The 22,167-nt window shown below is 52.1% G+C and overlaps 1 protein-coding gene across 1 annotated transcript; it reads left to right on the top strand.

Moving 5' to 3' along the window:
• Positions 1-1,332: 1,332 nt before the first annotated feature.
• DEF6 (DEF6 guanine nucleotide exchange factor) lies at positions 1,333-21,135 on the top strand. Its single transcript, XM_046641432.1, has 11 exons — positions 1,333-1,582; positions 11,636-11,776; positions 12,441-12,626; positions 14,276-14,512; positions 14,601-14,747; positions 16,797-16,905; positions 17,071-17,369; positions 18,635-18,801; positions 18,914-19,112; positions 20,260-20,350; positions 20,546-21,135. The coding sequence occupies exons 1-11, from the start codon at positions 1,487-1,489 to the stop codon at positions 20,767-20,769; spliced, it is 1,896 nt and encodes a 631-aa protein (XP_046497388.1). The 5' UTR covers positions 1,333-1,486; the 3' UTR covers positions 20,770-21,135.
• Positions 21,136-22,167: the final 1,032 nt, after the last annotated feature.

The following is a 22,167-nucleotide window of genomic DNA, read 5'->3' as shown; positions in this document are numbered from 1 at the left end:
GACCTAGCCACCCCTTGCATACACGCTGCACACAGTCAGCTACTCCAAGTGGGCAAAGTCTCAACTGGAATAGGGGTCGGGGGTACCTTTGCCAAGGTTATTGAGGATCTCTGATGCCTCTGCTGCCCTGGTGCTGAAGTCCTGGCTCTGGTACCCAGCTCTGGCGGTGCCCACCTAGGTGTCTTGGGCCATGCTAGGGAATTCCAAAGCCACAGTCGGACCTCACTGAAAAGTGCATGATAGGGCCAGACCAGCCCCGGCAGAAAGGAAGGGATGCAGGGGAAGGGACTTGCTGGAAAGAACTTGAGGTTTGCCCCCTCCTGCGCAGGAACATTGCAGGGAGTGGAGGTGCCTCTTTTTGTCTCTCCACTGTGATGGATGTGCCCCAAGCTCCCTCCTGCCACCTAGGAATGGAACCCTCTCCCCGAACCCAGGCATCCTCTCCTGGGCTGCTTGGCAGGCTCCCATTTATTCTTGCAACCAGCCCCATGGAAGCAGAGGTGGCTGGGGCATGCCCCCAGGGAGGGGGTTATCTCATTTGCCTGAGTGGGGTTTTCAGCATCCATGTCCACCGTTCCTGGCAGGGGTGTGTCCCAGCCCTCACGCGCATTGGATCTAAAGAGATGGAAGCACTGATGTGGAGGGCCCTGAATCCCAAGCCTCGTGCTGCCAGCACCCCTGAAGCTGGACCCCACCACAAAGCTCACCCCCAAGTGCTTCAGAAACAGTCTCCAGGTCTTCAGGGCCAGAGGGCCCCAGAGTGGGCAATGCTGTGAGTGCCTTTTAGAGCCAAAGCCTAGAGGATGGGGAGGCAGCTCATCACGTGCCGAGTCCGCCTGACCTGGAGAGGTGCCCTGGTCCAGTTCCTCCTCCAATTCTGTGTTGTTGCCTTTGTTTTCTCCCACTTGGGAGGAACCCCACCACCGCAGAGGTGGTAGATGCCTTCATCCAGGGCCTACTCTGTGCTTTACATCATTCTGACCTTCTTACAACTCTGCAAGGTGGTGTTTTTCCTGCTTTACCAATGAGGAAACTGCTCAAGGAGGTTAAGTAACTTATCCGAGTGCCCCCCTGTAAGTGTGGAATTGAGACAGGAACCCCCCCTCCTCCTATTGGACTCCAAAGTCAGCATGGGCTTGCTTTTTCCCTCAGTGAGCCGCCTCCAGGAGCCCAGGAAGCCCCAGCAGGCTCTGGGACAGAGGAGGCTTCTAAAGGGCCTCACGCCCAGGGAACCAGGCTGAACAGAACTGGGGCTCTAGGTCCCCAGGGTTTGGTCCCCAGTTCCTGTGCAGAGGGAGTGGGGCCACCAAGCACTGCGAGAGCAACGGGCCGGTTCCACCAGCATGGGGAGCCTGTGCAAGCAGGCAGGTGGAGCTCTCGCTCTGCGCCATGGCCTCTCTGCGGTCTCGGTCTCTGCAGCCGTTTGCATTTCCTGAAACCGGATCTCGGTGTCAGAGCCGCCCCCAACCGGGCGGGCGCCTCAGCCATGGCCCTGCGCAAGGAGCTGCTTAAGTCCATCTGGTACGCTTTCACCGCACTGGATGTAGAGAAGAGCGGCAAGGTCTCCAAGTCCCAGCTCAAGGTGAGGGGCACCTGGGGCCCAGGGGAGGCGGGCACCTCACTGGTCCCTGCCATCTGGGAGCCAGGCGTGAACACTGTGCTGCTGCCGGGTCACCCAGCCATCCAGAGGCCTAGGCCTGGGGTGGGGGCTGGTACTGACTAACCGGGGCAACATGGCCTGGTGGATGCTACTGCCCACTCTCCAGAGGCCCGCGGAGGTACAGGCAGAGCCATCGCCCAGAGCCCTGCCCCCTAACTGTCAGGAGGGTGGAGGTGGCATCGTGGGTTCTGAGGGCCACGAGCCAGGCTACATCCCAGACTCCGGTTGATGAGCACACATGTCTCCCCAGAGTCAAGCTCAGGCACGCACCCTACTCCTTCCTGCCGCTTCCTTCTGGCTTTGAAGAGAGACAGTTAGCTAGTACTTGTCTGTCACTTCCTCCCTGAGCTAAGAGAGAGGCTTAAAGAGCCTCTCCCAGTCCCAGACCAGGCTGGCTCTGTCACCCTTGGCAGGAGAACAACTCCTCTGAGCCCTGTCTCCAGGTGGGACAGACCCAGTAAGGGGCAAGGACTGAAGACCCCATTATACTGCTGCCCAGTTCACTATCCCCCTCCCCCTACACACCAGGTTGGTAACAGTTTACCTTAGGCCTTGAGACCTCAGGTAGGGAGAGGCTGGAACCTGATCCCAGGAAGAGCCCTGTCAGTGACTGCCCTAAAGTTCATTACTTGGCCCTAGAGAATTCCTGGAATGCCGGAAAACTGCTCTCCTTCTGCCTCCAGGCCTGGGTTAGTGCTGCCTTCTCCACCCTGCTTAGTGGGGAAGAAGCAAAGGCCTAGGCCATTAGAAACAGGGAACACTGGGAGACAGGAGCAGGGGAGGCCTCAGCTCCCTGGGACCTGCCTTGGGGTTCATTCATTCACTCTACAAATATTTATTGAGCACTAACTATGTACCTCGCATGAGGTTAGGCTCTAGATTCCTGGTGTGTCCCCTGGGCACCCCCAAGAGAGGGATGCAGTCTCAAGGAAACCTCCATTCTTACTGACCAAGGTAGAGGTATCTGGAAACCTGAGAGAGATGAATGGGACAGGATAGGCATTGTGCCCCACCCCCATTCCAACCCTCTGCCTTGCTGAACTTGGACGCAAAGAACTTGGATGTCCCAAACTGGTCCTATCCCATAATCTATCCCTTAGCTAGACCTATGAGTACCCAATAAATGATCCTTTACTCTACCAGGAAAGAGAGTTGACTACCACCTTTGATCATTTAGGAGAACTTCCCAACAGGCAGGTTCTTCCTTACATTCTACTTAAGTTATTTTATTGCAGATCATGCCGTCTAGTGGGGTCTTGCGTATACATAGAAGAAGGGCGGATCATGCAAAATCCATCCCTGCAGAAACTGGGCCCTACATCCACCTCCGACTCTGCCCCTTTAATATCTTGTGGGAACAATCTCAACCTCCATAGTTTGTTGTCTCCAAAGTATCATTTTTTACCTCTCCATTATCTGTGGCCCCTATGACTTCTCCAGGCTCTCTGTGCCTCTTACATATGGAGGGTACAGCCCTCAGGTGGTTTCCGTTTTCCTAACCTCTGTCTTGGCCTCTAACTGGGTCAATGCCCCATCCCCGCCCCCACAGATTGAGTATTCGCAGGGAAGATTCCATGGGGAGCTTGCATGCTTGAACAGTCCACTGTCTCTATCACATCACAGCTCAAATTGAGCCCGCTGCCTTCAGCCTCTCTGCTCACACGGGATCAATGGTAGATTTCTCTCCTACTCGACAGATAACTTGTCCACTCTGGGAATCTGGTCTCGGGCCAGGTGGTGAGTCGGGCAGAAATGGTAGGGCCCCTGCCATAGGAGGGAAGGATAGGGAAGACAGTTCTCTCCCAAACTCGTAGTGGTGGATGCTCGAATGGGAGGAAGTAGTGATAGTGTTGGGGGTGGGGATGCCGGAAAGGCAAAAGAGCAATAGAGAAGTGGTCAGAAGTCAGAGGAAGAAGCAGATGAGAGAGATATGCCAGCAGGGCCACTCCCACCCCTGAAAAGACTTGGGCAGAAGGGAAAAGATCTTGGGGTTAGCTTGTCCTCATTAAAACTCTCCATGGCCTTGGGGTGCTCAGTTGGGACCAGGCAGGAGACCTGTACCGGCCCAGGGCAAGCTTATGTCTGCTTGTGACAGTCACCACATCTCCCCTGATGTGTTGGCAGAAGGGCTGTCGCTGGCAAAGCCGTGGCGAGGCCGGAGGGAGGAGGAAGAACAGCAAGGGCTCTGAGAAGTAGCCCAAGGAAGCAGGATTGTTTTCTCTGGAGAAGAGGAGCCTTAGGGGAGAGATCAGACGGGTTTTCCTCTCTGAATTCCTGTTGAAGGTACAATGGCCTTTGTCCAGTTGGTTTGGGAAAAGTAAAAATAGACCAATAGGAATGGCATTTCTGCCCAGGATGGATTTAGGTAGAGCACAAAATTCCTCAGGAGTTGAGAACTGTGAGTTTTTGCGGGGTCCCCAGAGCCTCCTTCTCTAAAGAATTTTAGGAGTGAGTAGCTGTCCTGACAGAGGGCTGCAGGCCAGGGAACGTTGGGAATGATGGGTTTCCCAACGGCCACACTCTCTTCCCTAGGGGAGCAGTTTCGGTTTTAGGCCTGGTGGGGGATCAGCTGAGAATTTGGCCTCCTTCCTCCATGACTGTCACATGGGGGGAGGGGCCAGGGATGGGGGTGTGGATGGAGCTGCATGTCTCCGGCTCATGAGGATCTCAGGAGGCAGCAGGCCTGCCACTTCCCCTTGACTGGCAGGAGCAGAGGGAAGGCAGACTGGGGACCCCTACTTGGCTCTGTCAGGTCTTCCAGGCTCCTGAGCCTCCAACCAGCACTCAGGGCAGTCCTGGGACCCAGGGAGGGTCTCTTGCTTACCAAGAGTCTTTGAGCTTCCGCTCTGCCTCCTCTGGAGAGGGACAACAACTTTCTGTTTGTTAGAGAGGAAATTAAGAACAACTCCAGTCCGGGAATCTGCTGGCTGAGGTCGTCCGCTTTGCCCTGACCCCCACCTGCTGCTGACCTCCTCAGGCTAGGATGGGGAGGAAGGGGAGGATGGCTCAATGATGTGCAGAGCACTTGACTCAGAGCCACACAGGCTTTGACCTGTATTGCTCCCCAGCTGGGTGACCGTGGGCAAGTTACCACCCATCCCTGAACCTCCAGTTTCTCATCTGTAAAGCTAGAGAGTTGAACTGGGGATCACCAAGCTATCCAGCTAGCCTACGAAAATAAATTTTAACGAAGTACATCAAACAGGCGAAATTCATCCTTGATGCAGCCTCTCCTTTCCCTTTTCTGAGCCTCTGTCTTTCCTTTGATACCCACACCCAACCCCTCCAGCCCCTCCTTGCTCTGAGCAGACACACAGCTAATCCAGAGATTCCCACCTTTGAAAATTCCCAGTGCTCCTCTCTCATGATCGCAGTTATGCTTTTAGTACCCACTGGTTGAGAAAAATACGTTCAATAACTCTTAAAAGGCTCTGTATGTTTTAAAAGACTCATTTAGCACCTAGATACGTTTAAAGACTCTAGGCCATCTAGGAGAGAGGGAGATTATTCATTCTCTCTGCAGTCATTGCTCAGTGCTTTTAAGGGTCCCCAAATCCCCATCTGCATCTACTCCTGAAAGCTGGAAACTATAGAACCATGGGCCTGGCACCCGCCCCTTTCCAGCACTTGAGTTTTTAGGGAACTCCCAAGCCCCCAGAGGAAAACCACTCGCCCACATGCCCCTGGAGGAAAGAGTGAATACATGAAGCCTCTCAAAGGTCAATGGCTGCCAACCCAGAGGTCAGCGGCTTCGTGGGTGGCTGGGGGAGACTGTGGGAGTCCTCTCTGGGGGAATGCGAATGGCAGCTTGTGAAAACTACAGACACCTGGACCCCACCCCTGGAAACTCTGAGTCAGTATGTCTAGGCGGGCCCCAGCATATTTCGGTTTCACCAGCTCCCCAGGTGATTCTGATGCTCTGCCCTGGCCAGTGTAACATAGAGATCAAGAGTGGGGCTTTAGAGTCAGACCTTGGGCGAGACTCTTCCCCTCACTGAGCCTTGACATCCTCATCTGTGAAATGAAGATAATGAGAGTCTCTGCCTCCAGGGCTGAGGATTGATTGAAATCAGCAGGTGAGCTCCTGCCCGTGCTGGCCTCCACCCTTGCCATTTCCTTTCCAACATGACCCTCCTCTTGTCAGCCCTCCCTGGCCCCCCACAGGCACAGGAAGCCTGGCCGTCTGAGGTCTGCTGAGCTCTCTGGGGAGAGGCCCTGAGCCCTGAGTGTCTGGAACCTTTGACTCCTCCTTGTCCTGACACTTGACGGCTCACAGGACTCAGAGCCTCTGGCCCGGGCTGTTCAGATTCCACTGGCAAAAGGCACAGGTGAGGAAGGGAGGTCTTAGAGGACAGCATGGGCCAGTGAGCAAGGAGAGGAACAGCTCAAATAACTGTGCACTGTGTGGCAGCTTCTATCCTGGGGTGGCAGGGGGTTTGCACATGATCTCCTTGGACCCCCTTTTTAGAGATACGGAAACTTGAGGCCCAGTGAGGTTAATTTGCTCAGAGAGAGTCAGTCCAGGTCTGTCTGACTTTTGTATTTTTCCTGCTTCTCCCCATGAAGTGTTTAAGTTCATTCAACAGATATTTATTGTGTCCGTTGTGTGCCGCTGATACAACAGTGAATAAAACAGACAAAAATCCCCACTCTTGTGGCACTGACATTCTAGTGAGAGAACACAGATGATTAATAAGTAAAAATGTATCACGTGACGGAAGATGACATATGACATGGAGGAAAATAAAGCAGATATGGGGATAGGGAGTGTGGGGAGTAGAGGGTGTGGGGTTATAGATTTAAATAAAATGGTCAGACAAGCCCTCCCTGAGAAGGTGACATCTAAGGAAAGACCAGAAGGAGAGGGTGTGAGCCATGCCATCACCTGGGAGAGGAATGTTCCAGGCTGAAGGAATAGCAAGTGCAGGGGCCCTGAGGCCTGGCCTGTCTGAGGAATGTCAAGTGGCTGGAGAAAAGTGAGCAAGAGGGGTGAGGTCACAGGGCGCCCAAGGCCTCTGGAAGGACTGGAGATTCTACTGTGAGAAGGATAGGAAACCATTGGAGAATTGAAGTTAGACTTGAGGAGTCGGTCAGCATGTGGGGGACGTTGTACTGAACTCTGGAATCAGGACTGAGTACTGATTCCCTGCTGCCCTCAGGGAATGTGGAACGCCCAGAAACGCTCACACAAACAGGGGACAGCGAAAGAATGTTATTACAGAGCAACTAACAGCGGGGGACGTTAATAACAGTGGTTAATGGCACACTTTGTTTTTTATCTCTATAGTATTAAAATTTTGTCATAAAACAATATATGCTCCTGATTAAAAACAGAGTGCAGAAGAACATAATTTTTAAAAAGATAAAATTTATTATAAAAGTAAAACGTGTTCCTGGTTAAAAAAAATTCAAAGACAAATATAACGTTAAAGGGTGGCAGGGTGATAGCCGTTAACAGTTTGCTGAGTCTTCTAGACTTTTCTGTGTACAAATAAACATAGTAGGTTGAACCAGATGAAATTGCTGACATTCGATTGTTTCAACCTACTAAAATAACAGTTTGATATGGTTCAACCTAATCTTTACACACATATTTATTTTACAAACGTTTCATTCTACAGCTTGCTTTTTTCACCTGCTAGTATCTTATGTATATCTTTCCATGTCTGTTCATACAAGTATAATAATAAAATAGCTCACAGCTTTTCTTAAGCAATGCACTGTGCGCCAGGTGCTGCGGTGAGCCCTTCGTTCTGAAGAACCCGGTGGAGCAGGGCTCCTGCTTATCCCCGCAGGGGAGGACACCAAGGTCCCGGAGAAGTTAAATCACTTGCCCATGAGCACACACTTGGCAGAAGGAAAATCTTACCAACACACATGGGTCCATGGCACGGTGTCCCTGTCCCATACCGAAGGAGCCTCCGGCTGTTTCCAGTTCCTCACACTATAAACAGTGCTTCCATGAACATTCCTGTACTGTACATGTAGCTCTGTTCCTTTGAGCATCTGTAGGTTGGATGATTAGAAATGCTGGGGTCACAGCCAGCCCGGTGGCGCAGCGGTTATGTTCGCACATTCTGCTTCAGCGGCCCGGGGTTCACCGGTTCAGATCCCAGGTGCGGACATGGCACCCCGCTTGGCAAGCCATGCTGTGGTAGGCATCCCACATATAAAGTAGAGGAAGATGGGCACAGATGTGAGCTCAGGGCCAGTCTTCCTCAGCAAAAAGAGGAGGATTGGCAGTGGATGTTAGCTCAGGGCTAATCTTCCTAAAAAAAAAAAAAAAAAATGCTGGAGTCATGCCCAATTTTAAGTTTGATAGATTCTGCCCTCCAGAAAGACTACAAGTTCACACTTCAGCAGGAGATCTTTGGAGTCTCTATTTCTCCACTGCCTCCTCAGTACTTGATATTATCAGCCTTTTGCTTCTCCGTCAGTGTGTTAGGCAACACGTCGCCCTTTCTATACAGGAAGGGAACTAACATTTGCTCTGTGCAGACCTAACACTGGCACTCTGTATATATCATCTCACTCCATCCTCACAGCCCCTCTGCATGGTGGGTATTATCCTGGTTTACTGACAATGAAACTGAGGTTCAGAGGGTGAAAGAGTTTATCCAAGCCCCCACAGCTAGGAAGTGAGGGTCCCTGGCCTTCCATGTCCCACCTCCTCACTGGAGTGTAGCCATTTGGTAGGCTATGCAGAAAGCTTCTAAGAGGTTCCGAGGAAGATAAGGACATGGGTACTTTGAAACGGGGTGAAGAGGCAGCAAGTAGAAATATGTGAAACTCTTAAAATAACGCCTGTCGCTGCAGAAGTGGCTATTTCTCTTGTGTCTGTCCCCTGGATTTTAAGTGCTAAGCGTTGAGCCATTGGTACCTCTTAGAGTGAGGATTGGTATCCTATGACCACAGATGTATTAGTCAGGTCTTTTCTGGATATAAGTGATGGAAATCAAACTCAAAATGACTTAACGGAGATGTTATTTGTTGATTCACATAACCAAAACTCCAAGCATAGTATTGGCTTCAGGCATGGCTAGATCCAGGTCCTCAAATGATTGCTCTCTTTATCCCTTGACTCTGCTTTTTTCACTGCTGGCTTTATTCTTAGGCAGGCGTTTCCTACACAGGGACAAAGATGTCAGCTTCATCTACCTTCAAACAGTTTAACCATCCCATGGAAAGAGTATATCTCTTTTCCACTAGAGGAAGCAAAACTCCTAGGGCTGATTATCCTGGGCCCAGATTTGGTCATGTGTCCATTCTTAAATGATTCACCATGACTCCAGTGTGCCCACCCCTGTAGCCAGGTGGGGTAGGGGTGCAAATGGTCAGTACTACAGAGATTCAGAAGGGGAGCAAGGTACTTCTCAAAGGAAAATCAAGGCTCTATTACCAAAATAAAGGAGGGGGGCAGAGTTCTTCAGGAAGATACTTCACATGTCCTATAGAACAAGAGAAAGAAAAACCAAAGATGGCGCACGAGATCCTCTGAAGAGCATGGGAATGAGGGCTGAGGTGGGGGTCAGGGATGTCTGCCCAGAGGAAAGTGCGGGAAAAGAGAAATGCTGACCCTCTTGCTGGGCCCCTTAACTTCTCACTTTGCTGAGTTGGACCTGAGGCCCAGGAGAACACTGAGGAGATGTCTCAATCCTTTCTCTCCCTCCTCTCACAAAGGAGAATAAAGAAACGAAGACTTGGCACACACACCATCTCTGAGACATTGCCAGCTCCTGCTCCAGTGGCACTGATTCCAAGGTTAACTGCTGTTAGTGGTAGCAGCCCTTAAATACAGCATTTATTGACTGCCTTTGGTGTGCAGAAGAGGACATACATGTTGTGGTACATAAAAATGAACAGAGACCTTGTCTCCAGAGTTCACAATCTCATTGGGGAAAGAGGCAGTCTCAGCACTAATATTTTTTTTTTAAAGATTTTATTTTTTTCCTTTTTCTCCCCAAAGCCCCCCAGTACATAGTTGTATATTCTTCGTTGTGGATCCTTCTAGTTGTGGCATGTAGGACGCTGCCTCAGCATGGTTTGATGAGCAGTGCCATGTCCACACCCAGGATTCGAACCAACGAAACACTGGGCCGCCTGCAGCAGAGTGCGCGAACTTAACCGCTTGGCCATGGGGCCAGCCCCTAATATTTTTTTAAAGATTTTTTTTTTTCCTTTTTCCCCCCCCCCCCCCCCCCCCCCCAGTACATAGTTGAATATTTTTTTAGTTGTGGGTCCTTCTAGCAAAATCCTGGGCTGCCAAAGCAAAGCATGTGAACTTAACCACTGGGCCACAGGGCCAATATTTTAACAGGGAGTCAAGCCAGCCTTCAGAGCCAGGCACACCTGGTTCCGACCTCAGTTCTGCCATTTACTCTTAACCTCTCCAAGCCTTGGTATCCTCCTCTGAAAAACAGGCATAATAATGTCTGTGTATCCCGATTGTCGTGGAGTTGAGACATGGGGTATAGAAAGAACCTCATACAGTGGCTGGCACATAGTAGGTGTGCAGCGGCAACTAGTTTTAATCATGCACTCTGTGATAAGTTCTGAAACAGAATTACCCCAAGGCAATTTTACTTTTCCTGATCTCCTTGTTCAAACTTCAACCTCTTTGTCCTAATACCACAGGTCTGTTAACCGTTCCGTGCTTCCCCTCCACACTGTCATGGCCGCCATCTGTTCTAGGCCTTGTCCTCCACGTCCCACGAACCATTTTTCACAACCCTTCTTTGAGCCCTCTCCATCTCCCTTCCATCTTCAGATAGGCAGCGACTGGTGCTGCACACGCCCTTCCCAGAGCAGACACCCCTGGGTGCTAGGCACACTGCAGCCCGAACACTGAGTGTTTGATGGAAATGATGATAAATTCGGGGCTCCTGCCCAGGGGTGACAGGCCACCTCCCTGCAGACAGCCCAGCATCATAGGAAGCACTTGGGCTTTGGGATCTGTGGAACCGGATTTGAATCCCAGGCTCTTGCTCACTGTGGGTACTGTGGGTCCTTGGGTGAGTTACTGAATCGCTTGAGCCTCAGGGTCCTTCTCTGCAGAAAGAGGACAGCCCTACTTCAGGAAGTGGCTAAGAGTACGGCTGCCTGGGTTTGAATCCAAGCTCTGCCAGCTCTGTGACCTTGAGTGAGGTATTTAATGTCTCAGGGCCTAGCGGGTTTTTCACCTGTAAAATGGGGATATTAACAGTTGTCGGGGTTAAGTGAATTCTATGTAAAGTGCTTAGCTCAGGGCTTGGTGTATAGTAAACGTATAAGTTTTAGTTTTTTGGTTTTATTGAGGAATAGTTGACATATAACATTAATTTCAGGTGTACACCATAATGATTCAATATTTGTGTATATTGTGAAATAATCACCACAATAAGTCTGGTTAACATTCATCACCGTACATAGTTACAAAAATTTTTTTTTCTTCTGATGAGAACTTTTAAGATCTACTCTCTCAGCAACTTTCAAATATGCAATATGGTATTAGTAACTATAGTCATCACGCTGTACATTTCTATCCCCGTGACTTATTTTATAACTAGAAGTTTCTACCTTTTTGACTCCCTTCACCAATTTCACCCACCCTCCACTCCCTGCCTCTGGCAGCCACCAATCTGTTCTTTGTGTCTACAAGCTTGAGATTTTCTTGGGTTTTTTTAGATTCCACATAGAAGTGAGATTATATGGTATTTGTCTTTCTCTAACTTATCTAACCTCAAGATCCATCCATGATGTCACAAATGGCAAGATTTGTTTTTATGGCTTAATATTCCATTATATATATTGTGTGTATATACACACACACACACACATATATATATATATATATGTAAGTTTTGGTTATGATTGAATTGAATAGTGTTTGCAGAGGATTGAGCCAGGGTGGAGGTGGGGACAAGCAGGGAGGTGGGAGCAGTCCCTTGGCCCAGTTTTGGTTGGGACACAGAAAGGCAAACTGCCACTCTCTCTCAGGTGCTGTCCCACAACCTGTACACGGTCCTGCACATCCCCCACGACCCCGTGGCTCTGGAGGAGCACTTCCGCGATGATGATGATGGCCCCGTGTCCAGCCAGGGATACATGCCCTACCTCAACAAGTACATCCTGGACAAGGTGGGGCCAAACTGGGGAGGGGGGCACCTCTAACCTCTCCCCACTTCCCGGCCTGACCAGCACCCCAATACATGGGCTCCCCAACTCCTCCCCGCTGTGAACTCTTCCTTCTGTCCCCTCTTTCCATCCCCTCTGCTCTCCCATCTCCATCCTTCACACCCCAGCCACTTGCCCCCTCCTTGCCCCTCTTAACTCACCCTCAATCTCCCTCATCTCTATCCTAGCCTCCATCCTTCCCATAACCTTTCACCCCATCCCTGCCTGGGCCCACCTCCAGCTTCCAGCTATAACCTTTACAAGGGGCTCTGCAGCTTCTCCCCAGTGCTGAACCCCCTACACTCCTCCCAGCTGTCACTGTCTTCTCGGGTTCTTCTTGTCTGTCTACTCCCCCGGGGCTTCCCCTTTTCTCCCCTGGGCTGAGTGACTAAAGTTTCTCTGTTAGCAGGGGACTTGGGTGGGTGTGGATGTGTGTTGGGTGGGGACAGGGTGGTTGGAACCAGCTAGTTAGCTGATAATCAGCTCATGGATTCCTCAAGTTAGAGCCCCAACTTGGCAGGGTGGGGAGCAGGGGAATAGACGACCCTGAGAAACCAGCTGGAGCCTAGTTCTGTGGTGGAGCAGGAACGGGGCAGCCTTCTTGGCTGACTTGCAGGCCTGGTGGCAGGTGGAGGAGGGAGCTTTCGTTAAGGAGCACTTTGATGAGCTGTGCTGGACCCTGACGGCCAAGAAGAACTATCGGGTGGATAGCAACGGGAACAGCATGCTCTCCAATCAGGATGCCTTCCGCCTCTGGTGCCTCTTCAACTTCCTGTCTGAAGACAAGTACCCTCTGATCATGGTTCCTGATGAGGTAAGGGTGACAGCGCCCCAGGGACTGAATCATTTTGGGCCAGGCCTCAGCAAAACCATGAAGGAAGCCAAATCACCTCTGTGCTTTCCCACATCCCCTTCCTTCTTGGTCTCTCCATGCTGGTACGTGTCCACACCCAGCTACAGACGCCTACAACCACCCATATCAGGGCAATTGTGCCTTCTCCCAGGAGAACCAAAACTACATTTCCTTCAGGGCTCGGCTAGCCCTCAGGGTGGGAAAGTGATCTGCGAATCCCACTTACACAGAGGTGTAAATGCCGGATACGTTACTGGGCATTGAAAAATGAAAACATTTCAGATCAAACGGCAGGATCGTAGACACTGTGGCAATCTGAGAAGGGTGCTCCAGGAGGGGAAGGGAGACCTTCCTGGGACATCTCTCCAGTTACTCCAGGTGGACAACCAAGTCTGGCCCCGCTTCCAGATTCTCCCTGTCTTCTACAGTTTAGGGGCAAGCCAAGCAGACTTGGCTCAGGGCCTCCTAGAGGGCACGCTGGGAGTAGAGGCCTGGAATCCGGCCCCTACCTCCTCAAGTCATGTGTGAAGCCAGGGCAGGTGCCCCCCTTTTCAGTCAGCCTGCACCCTCCCTCTGTTCCCCAGCTCTCACCCCTGTCCATTTAGCCTTCTCCTGACCCTTTAGCCCTCTGGGTGGCTGTGAAGACACCAGGGTGAATTTAGGTCTTTAGAGGAGGGTATACATGGAAGGAGTCCTCTCTGTCTACAGGAAGTCCCGGCATGTCCAACTGCACTCAGAGTTGTGTCCTTGCTTCTGTTTGTGGGAAGGGTGAGAGGAGCCACCTGAGCCCTGAACTGGTGTGTGCCACCCCACTCCTGGCTGAGCCCCAGTAGCCCCCAGAGTGAAAGTCCTGGAGCTTCCCAAGACGCTGCTGGGGCAGGAGAGGGACACGAGCCCATCTACACAGACGCCTGGCTGGGCACCCTTGTCAGAGCCCTGCCAGTCAGTGCAAGTTGGCCTCAGAGGCTAGAAGGCTGCTTGCTGCTGTGATCAACACGCAGTGTGAACAAACTGCAGCAGGATGTACCCCAACCACCACTTCCTGTTCCTCTGTAACAGGTTTCCTGTGCCTGCCCTGCTTACCCCCACCCCCAAACCCCTTGCCCTCCCATGAGGGAAGCATCCCCAGGGTTGGGGCTTGGAATAAGGACTCAAATGAGATTCAGGAGATCTGAATTGAGTTCTGGCTGCCACCAACTTGCTTTGTGCTTTAGAATAAGTCATTTCCCCCTTTGGGCCTTGGTTTTGTCATCTGCAGAGTAAGAGTTCTGATGAGAGGGCCCTTGCACCCCCTCTGATATTTTCTATCATTTGCTGCCTCTGCCCGGCCCCCAGCCCTCAGCTCCCACCTCCACCCTGCCCTTAATTTAAGGCAGGAAGGAATGGAGGTTGCAGAGGCGAATGGATGCCTGACTTGGAGTTGAGGTTCCAAGATCCCCTCCTAAATCTCTACCCTGGTGTCCACCAGCATTTAGTTCTCTGGGCCCCCCAAAACCCCTGTCCCTAGTCACCTCTGGCCAGGCTGGGGGAGCCAGATGGGAGCGCCCCCTGGTGTTGGCACCAGCAACACTGCTGGCTGTAGTCACCAGGCCTCCCTTCTCCCCCTGCAGGTGGAATACCTGCTAAAGAAGGTGCTCAGCAGCATGTGCTTGGAGGTGGGCCTGGGTGAGCTGGAGGAGCTGCTGGCCCAGGAGGCCCAGGCAGCCCAGGCCACCGGGGGACTCAGTGTCTGGCAGTTCCTGGAGCTCTTCAACTCGGGCCGCTGTCTGCGAGGCGTGGGGCGGGACACCCTCAGCATGGCCATCCATGAGGTCTACCAGGAGCTCATTCAAGATGTCCTGAAACAGGTCAGGCCAAGCTGGGAACTAGGGGAGGACCCCGAGGAGGGGTGAAAGGGGGGCCCATGGAAGCCTCTGACTTTGCTCTGGCTGGCAGGGTTACCTGTGGAAGCGAGGGCACCTGAGGAGGAACTGGGCAGAACGCTGGTTCCAGCTGCAGCCCAGCTGCCTCTGCTATTTTGGGAGTGAAGAGTGCAAGGAGAAAAGGGGCACTATCCCGCTGGACGCGCAGTGCTGTGTGGAGGTGAGGGGGATGGGCGAAGGGGCAGAGCACACCTCACGGCCCAGGGAGGGGGGGCTCCAGTGAGGTGTGGAGGCACAGGGGTCAGGAGGCGGGCAAACGGGGAAAAGCCACAGTGACAAATTTCTACTTAGATGGGTGTGACCCGACTATACCTGGGTGCCTCAAGGCCATTCTCACCCATGTCAGCACTTTTTTTAAAACTAAAACTGCACGGGCCTGCCCAGCGGCGCAGCGGTTAAGTTCGCACCTTCCGCCTCGGCAGCCCAGGGTTCGCTGGTTTGGATCCTGGGTGCGGACATGGCACCGCTGGGCAAGCCATGCTGCGGTAGGCGTCCCACATATAAAGTGGAGGAAGATGGGCACGGATGTTAGCTCAGGGCCAGTCTTCCTCAGTGAAAAGAAGAGGATTGACAGCAGATGTTAGCTTAAGGCTAATCTTCCTCAAAAATTTAAGAAAAAACAAACAAACACCAAAACTGCAAATCAAATACTAAAGTCATTGGTGAATAATGTGAATTTTGCTAAAGATTTCAGAGGAGATGGCTTATGCCTCACACTAGACAGCAAAACTTTCTAAAAATCCTCTTTAAACATCTTTCTCTTTCACCCAAATTCCATTCCCTTTGGTAACCCTATACCTCCCTATTCTGTCTCCACAACCCTCTCCTCTCTCCCCTGCCCCGTTCCCCTGTCTTGGTTCTGTCTATTATTATTTTAGAGGCTTAAAAAAACACTTTTTAAAAATTGTGGTAAAAAATATATATGATATGGAATTTGCCATTTTACCCATTTTAAGTGTACAATTCAGTGGCATTAAGTACATTCCCAATGTTGGGTAACCATCACCATTGTCTATTTCCAAAACTTTTTCATCATCCTAAACAGAAACTGCACCCATGAAGCAATGGCTCATCTCTGTTCCCCCAGCTCCTGGGGGAATCTCCATTCTGATTGGTACCATCAGAATGGTAATCTCCATTCTGCTTTCTGTCTCCATGAATTTGCCTATTCATTGTACCTCATATAAGTGGAATCACACAATATTTCTCCTTTTGTGCCTGGCTTCTTTCACTTAGCATAACATTTTCAAAGCTCATCCATGTTGTGTCACGGGTCAGAACTTCATTCCTTTTCATTGCTGAGTAGTATTCCATTGTGTAGATATACCATATTTTATTTATGCATTCATTCGTTGATGGACACTGGGTTGTTTCCATCTTTTTGCTACTGTAAATAATGCTGCTATGAACACCCATGTACCAGTTTCCGGGTGGACATATGTTTTCATTTCTCTGGGCACATACCTAGGAGTAGAACTGCTGGATCATATGGCAATCGAATGTTTAACTTTTGAGGAACAGCCAAACTGTTTTTTCAGAGTGGCTGCACCATCTTACATTCTCACCAGCAGTGTACGAGGCTTCCAATTTCTCCACATTCTCACCAACACGCATTATTTAAAAAAAATTATTATGGCCATCCTAGCCTCTGTCCATTTTTGTCACATAAGGAAAGAGGTGTCACTGTGGAAAGAGCAGGGAGAAATCCCAGCTCCACCACTAACAGGCAGCGTGACTCAGACAAGTTCTTGGACCTCTCGGAGCCTCCGTTTCTTTCTCTGTAAAGTGGAGCTAATCATGCCTGCCTGGCAAGGTTGTTTGGGAGGAGTGAATAAAATGATGCATATAAAACACTAGTACAGGCTCTAGAACAAAAGACTCTCAATACATGCTAGCTATTTGTTATTTTCTGCTAGAATGTAAGCTTAGGGACTTGGTCTGTTAGGCACAGCTCAGCATCCCACACGCCTGGAACAAGCAGTAGCACTCAGGAGACACTCCAAAATATCCATGGAATGAATAAATGGAGAAGTTTCTCAACCCCCATAACTAACCTCCAATCCGGGCCACGCAGGCTCCTGGCAGAGCGGGAGGGGTGCCCAGGGAAGATGGTCAGCCGGGAGGGGTAGGAGCTGGAGCACCCCTGGGGTGGGGGGTGGCCCTGATCTCAGTGAAGCCACCCTGTCTGGGGCCGCCTGCTCTCTCCCAGGTGCTGCCCGACAGAGAGGGGAAGCGCTGCATGTTCTGTGTGAAGACGGCCTCCCGCACTTACGAGATGAGCGCCTCAGACACGCGCCAGCGCCAGGAGTGGACGGCTGGTGAGTGCTGGCCGGGTGGCCTGGGTCTGGCTGGGGCTCAGTAGCCTCATCTGTGCAAAGGGGGTGATAACGCTTTGCCCAGCGGGAGGCTGGAGACTGAACTCAGTGGGCCAGCTCGAGGTCCCCCCAGCCACCGGCTAGTCCTCCCTGACCTCCCTCCCGCAGCCATCCAGACGGCGATCCGGCTGCAGGCCGAGGGGAAGACGTCGCTGCACAAGGACCTGAAGCAGAAGCGGCGCGAGCAGCGGGAGCAGCGGGAGAGACGCCGGGCAGCCAAGGAAGAGGAGCTGCTGCGGTTGCAGCAGCTGCAGGAGGAGAAAGAGCGGAAGCTTCAGGAACTCGAGCTGCTGCAGGAGGCGCAGCGGCAGGCCGAGCGCCTGCTGCAGGAGGAGGAGGAGCGGCGACGCAGCCAGCACCGCGAGCTGCAGCAGGCGCTCGAGGGCCAGTTGCGCGAGGCGGAGCAGGTGGGCCCACACCCGCGGGGGCGCGGTGGGCTGAGGGATGCTGGAAGGCGAGGCCTGGGAACAGAGGGCCCGGGGCGGGGCCCGGGCAGAGGGCGGAGCCTGTGGGCGGAGGCTTGCATGTGGAGGCGGGGCTTGGAATGAGGGGCTGTTGGGACAGAGCCTGTGGGCTTGAAAGATGGGTGTGGGACCCGGCCTGTGCCAGTGGCGGGACCTGTGGAATAAAGGAAGGGGTAGGAGGTGCAGGAACCTGGCCAAGGGATGGCTTGAGATGAGAGACGTCGGGCGAGGCCTGAGCCGACGGATGGGTGGGGCCGGAGCTGAATGCCAGGTGTAGAGCCGGGCCTGGTGCGGAGACCGTGGCTGGGGCGCGGGGCTTGGATAGAGGAGCCGCTAAAGTCTCCAGAATTGGGCATGGGTTTGGCCCCAAACCGGCCTGGGTTGGGCTAGACTTGATCTGAATTTACGATAAAACCAGTTTGGGGAATACATGATGGCAGGAAGGTGGGACGAATGTGGAGGCGGACTAGGCGGGTAAAGGCAATTCGATTTAAGGTTTAAGAGATGTAGAGATCTCTTTAGAGATCTGGAGCCACAGACGCGTGGATTGAATCCCAGCTCTGCCTCCGAGGAGCCCTATGATCTCAGGCAAGTTACTTAGTCTCCCTGTGCCTCAGCTACCTACCGTGACATGTTGTTGCTAACAGAACTTTGCTGATAGAGGTACGATGAGGATCAAACGAGGAAACACTTTTAGTTGTTATAACAATTATAATTGGAGCCAGCCGGCAGCGTAGTGGTTAAGTTCTGCACTCTCTGCTTTCGCGGCTGCCTTCGCAAGTTTGGGTCCCGGGGACTGACCTACACCTCTCCTCAACCATGCTGGAGTAGGGACCCACAGACAACAGAGAGGGAGATTGGCACAGATGTTAGCTCAGGACAAATTTTCCTCAGCAAAAACAAAACAATTATAATTATATTAGTCATTCCCTTTCTAGCACCAGCCTTAATTATAATACATTATATTATAATATGTAATAATTATTAAGGCTGGTGCTAGGAAGGGGGTGACTTGAACCCATTTCCCCCATGTAACATCTGTTCACTGATCATTATCTGACCTAGTCAAGGCTCTCAGGAAGGGATCAGGTCAGGAAACCCGGACATAAAGTAGTTGGGCTGGCCCAGCAGAGCTCTGGGTAAAGGGCAGCATACCTGCCGCCTCCCACCCCGGGCCCCCATTGACCTGGCTCTGCGTCCCGGCACAGGCCCGGGCCTCCATGCAGGCTGAGATGGAGCTGAAGAAGGAGGAGGCTGCCCGGCAGCGGCAGCGCATCCAGGAGCTGGAGGAGATGCAGCAGAGGCTTCAGGAGGCCCTGCAACTGGAGGTGAAAGCTCGGCAGGACGAGGAGGCCGTGCGCCTAGCCCAGACCAGGTAGGACTGAGGGACCAGTTCTGGGTCCCCTCCCTGACTCCCCTGCCGTCCCACCTGCTGAGCACCTGCGAGGTGTCTTGGCTCTGGAGACAACTCAGTGCACGCCCGGCAGACTGCTGGAGGAGGAGGAGGAGAAGCTGAAGCAGCTGCTGCAGCTGAAGGAGGAGCAGGAGCGCTACATCGAGCGGGCGCAGCAGGAGAAGCAAGAGCTGCAGCAGGAGATGGCGCTGCAGAGCCGCTCCCTGCAGCAGGCCCAGCTGCAGCTGGAGGAGGTGCGGCAGAACCGGCAGCGGGCCGACGAGGACGTGGAGGTGAGGCCTGCGGTGGGATAGGCGGGGATAGCCTGGGATAGGCCAGATCCCCCCCCAGTACATAGTTGTGTATTTTTAGTTGTGGGTCCCTCTAGTTGTGGCATTTGGGACGCCGCCTCAACATGACTTAATAAGCGGTGCCGTGTCCGCACCAGGATCCGAACCGGCGAAGCCCTGGGCCACCGAAGCGGAGGGTGCGAACTTAACCACTAGCCCATCCGCCCGCCCCCGAAGTGAGCGCTTTAACGCGCGGGCTCGGGAACCTTCCCTCGAACCTCTTATCATCTCCTGGCTGTGTGACCTCTGTCAAATTGCCAAAGCTCTCTGAGTTTCAAGTCCTTCCTCTGGGAGAGAGGACTGGTCATAGCATTGTTGTGAAGATTAGACAAAATAAGACGTGGTGTTGAGTATGTAGGAAGCGCTGAAGAAACATTAGCTACTATTTTTATCATTATTATTAATCTGGGCAAAATTTTTTCCTCTTACTCTTCCAAGCCCCTACCTTGCTATCCCTGTACTTTGTCTCCACTCCTTAGAGCCTAAATCTCCAGAGAAGAGGGGTTCTTTTTTTTTAATTCTTGATGTTTTGTTTTTATTAATATTGATTATTTTATTTTGCTTTGTTGGCTTACATAGTTATTGTAAAAAATTCAAACACAGAAATATATGAAATAGAAAGGGAAAGTTCCTCTAGGTTCCACCCCCCCTCCCCCCCCAACCACTGCTAATGGCTGAGTGAATGCTGGAGCAGAGGTTTTTGCCTCAGGTCCTGAGAGGTGGTGTGGTGAGGTGGTTTGGAGCCCAGTATGTGTCCATGAGCAAGTCGCTTACCCTCTTTTGCTCTTGTTTGCCGTTAACTTCTGCTCTGGAGGTTAAATAAGATAATAAACATACTTAGCACATTTTAGCAGCTTAGTGAATAGAAACTATAATTGCGATTATTTTTGACCCTTTGGGGGTTCACAAGTCCTCTGAAATTGGATGCCAACTCTGTTTTATGAACATACCCTTTACGAACATACATGAGTTTTTCTGAGGAGATGATCAATAGACTTTGTCAGGTTCTGAGGGGCCTGTGAACGTGCAAAGGTCCATACACTGTCTTGGGTGGTGGCCCTGACACACTGCCCCTGGCCCTGCCCCACAGGCTGCCCAGCGGAAGTTGCGCCAGGCCAGCACCAATGTGAAACACTGGAACGTCCAGGTGAACCGGCTCATGCATCCAATTGAGCCCGGAGGTGAGAGGGCGTAGACCCTGGAGCTTTCCTTGTAGGGAGAAGGGAGGGAGAAAGGGGTACCTCCATGTCTCCAGAGCCAACCTAGCGCTGAAGGCCGGGAGGTCCTCCTCTCCCCCGAGGGCTGAGGTGAGGCCCCTCCACCTCTCCCCTTTGCAGCACCTTTCTCCCTCCTCATGCCTACCTTTTCTCTGCCAGACAAACGTCCCACCACCAGCAGCTCCTTCACAGGCTTCCAGCCTTCCCTACTTGCCCGCCGGGACTCCTCCCTGAAGCGCCTGACCCGCTGGGGATCCCGGGACAACAGGACCCCCTCGCCCAGCAGCAGTGAGCCGCAGAAGTCCCTCAATGGTGGAGACGAGTCTCCCATCTCGGCTTCCACCCCTCAGGAAGATAAACTGGACCCAGCACCCGAAAATTAGCCTCTGCTAGCCCCTTTCCCCAGACCTCATGCCTACCAGGACCTGGCCACAGCTGGCCTGTGGGTGACACTGGCCCCTGCAGAAGAGGGAGCTGAGGTCCTGGTGCCAGGGGCCCCAGGCCTTACAACCATTAAACAGTCCAGAATGGAATCTTCATTTTTTGCACCAGGCCCAGGCCCCGGCCCCAGACCCCTGAGGCTGTCTGGGATGTTGATCCTTGAGAACTTGACCCAGTGCCTTAACTCCAAGGACCCTGTGCCCTGGGCTGGGAAAGAAAGGAAACAAGCAAGCCAGGGGCCATCTGCGCAAAGACTGCCACCAAGTTGCGGAGGCACATTTCCAAATAAAAACTGCTCTTGGAATGAATCATTGATCAGTCTGCTGTCCATCTCTCCTGGCATTTCCTCTCCTCTGCCCTCAAGTCCAGTTATAGGACCCAGAAGGAGTGAGGTGCAGCACAGTGGCTAGGGAAGTACACTCTGCCACTTACTAACTGGGTGACTTCAGTCAGGTTTCTTCACCTCTCTGTGCTTTGGTTCCCATGTTGGTAAAGTCGGGATAATAACAGTAGCTACCTTATAGGGTCATTGTGAGGATTAAGTGCTTGGCACATGAACAATCACTATTCTTAGTATCACTCAAAAGTGTTTATTGAGTGTCTCTTCTATGCTTTGAAGTTTCCCAGGTTATTTAATTCTCATGGCAACCCTGAGAGGTGGATAGTATTATTATTATTCTCATTTTACATGTGTAGAAGCTGAGGCTCAGAGAGGTTAGGTAACTTGCCCAGAGCCTTCCAGACTTGCTTCTCTTCCCATATTATCTGGCTCCCTGCTTTTGTTACCTAAGAGGGAGATGTGGGAATGTGGGATGACTTGCTCCCTCCCTCTCATCCCCCTAATGCAGGACCCATCATCCAATCCAGTGGATTCTCTCTCTTTCATCCTCTCCTGTCTGTCCCTCCTTCCCTAGCCCCATGGCTACTGCCATGGCCAAGGCCTTTGTATCCTTTCCCTGCATGTGTACCTTTGCCTCCCTCTCCATCTTGCCCCATATCTAGTCAGTCTCCCAGTCCAACTGATTTCGATTTTCTTGGTCACTCTCAAATGTACCCCCTTGGGGCCATGTCTCACAGCTACTGCCTTACTCTGGCCCCCGTCACTCCCAACTGGATAAGAGCAGTAACTGGACCTCCTTGCTAACCCTTCTCCCTACAGCTGCCTGAATGGGTTTTCTCAAATGCAGATCTGTTCTTGACTCTTCCCACTTTCCACTCTCTCAGTGGTAGCCTGGACAGTCCAGTTCACATTCCCGTATGTGGCGCACGAGGCCCGCGATGATCCGGCCTAGGAGGGCCTCCCATGCTTCTGCTTTATGCATCTACTCGCAGCTCCTCCC

The sequence above is a fragment of the Equus quagga genome, chromosome 15 (assembly GCF_021613505.1).
Source record: "Equus quagga isolate Etosha38 chromosome 15, UCLA_HA_Equagga_1.0, whole genome shotgun sequence".
In the NCBI taxonomy this organism is placed as follows: domain Eukaryota; kingdom Metazoa; phylum Chordata; class Mammalia; order Perissodactyla; family Equidae; genus Equus; species Equus quagga.
This window is presented reverse-complemented; position numbering and strand designations above follow the sequence as displayed.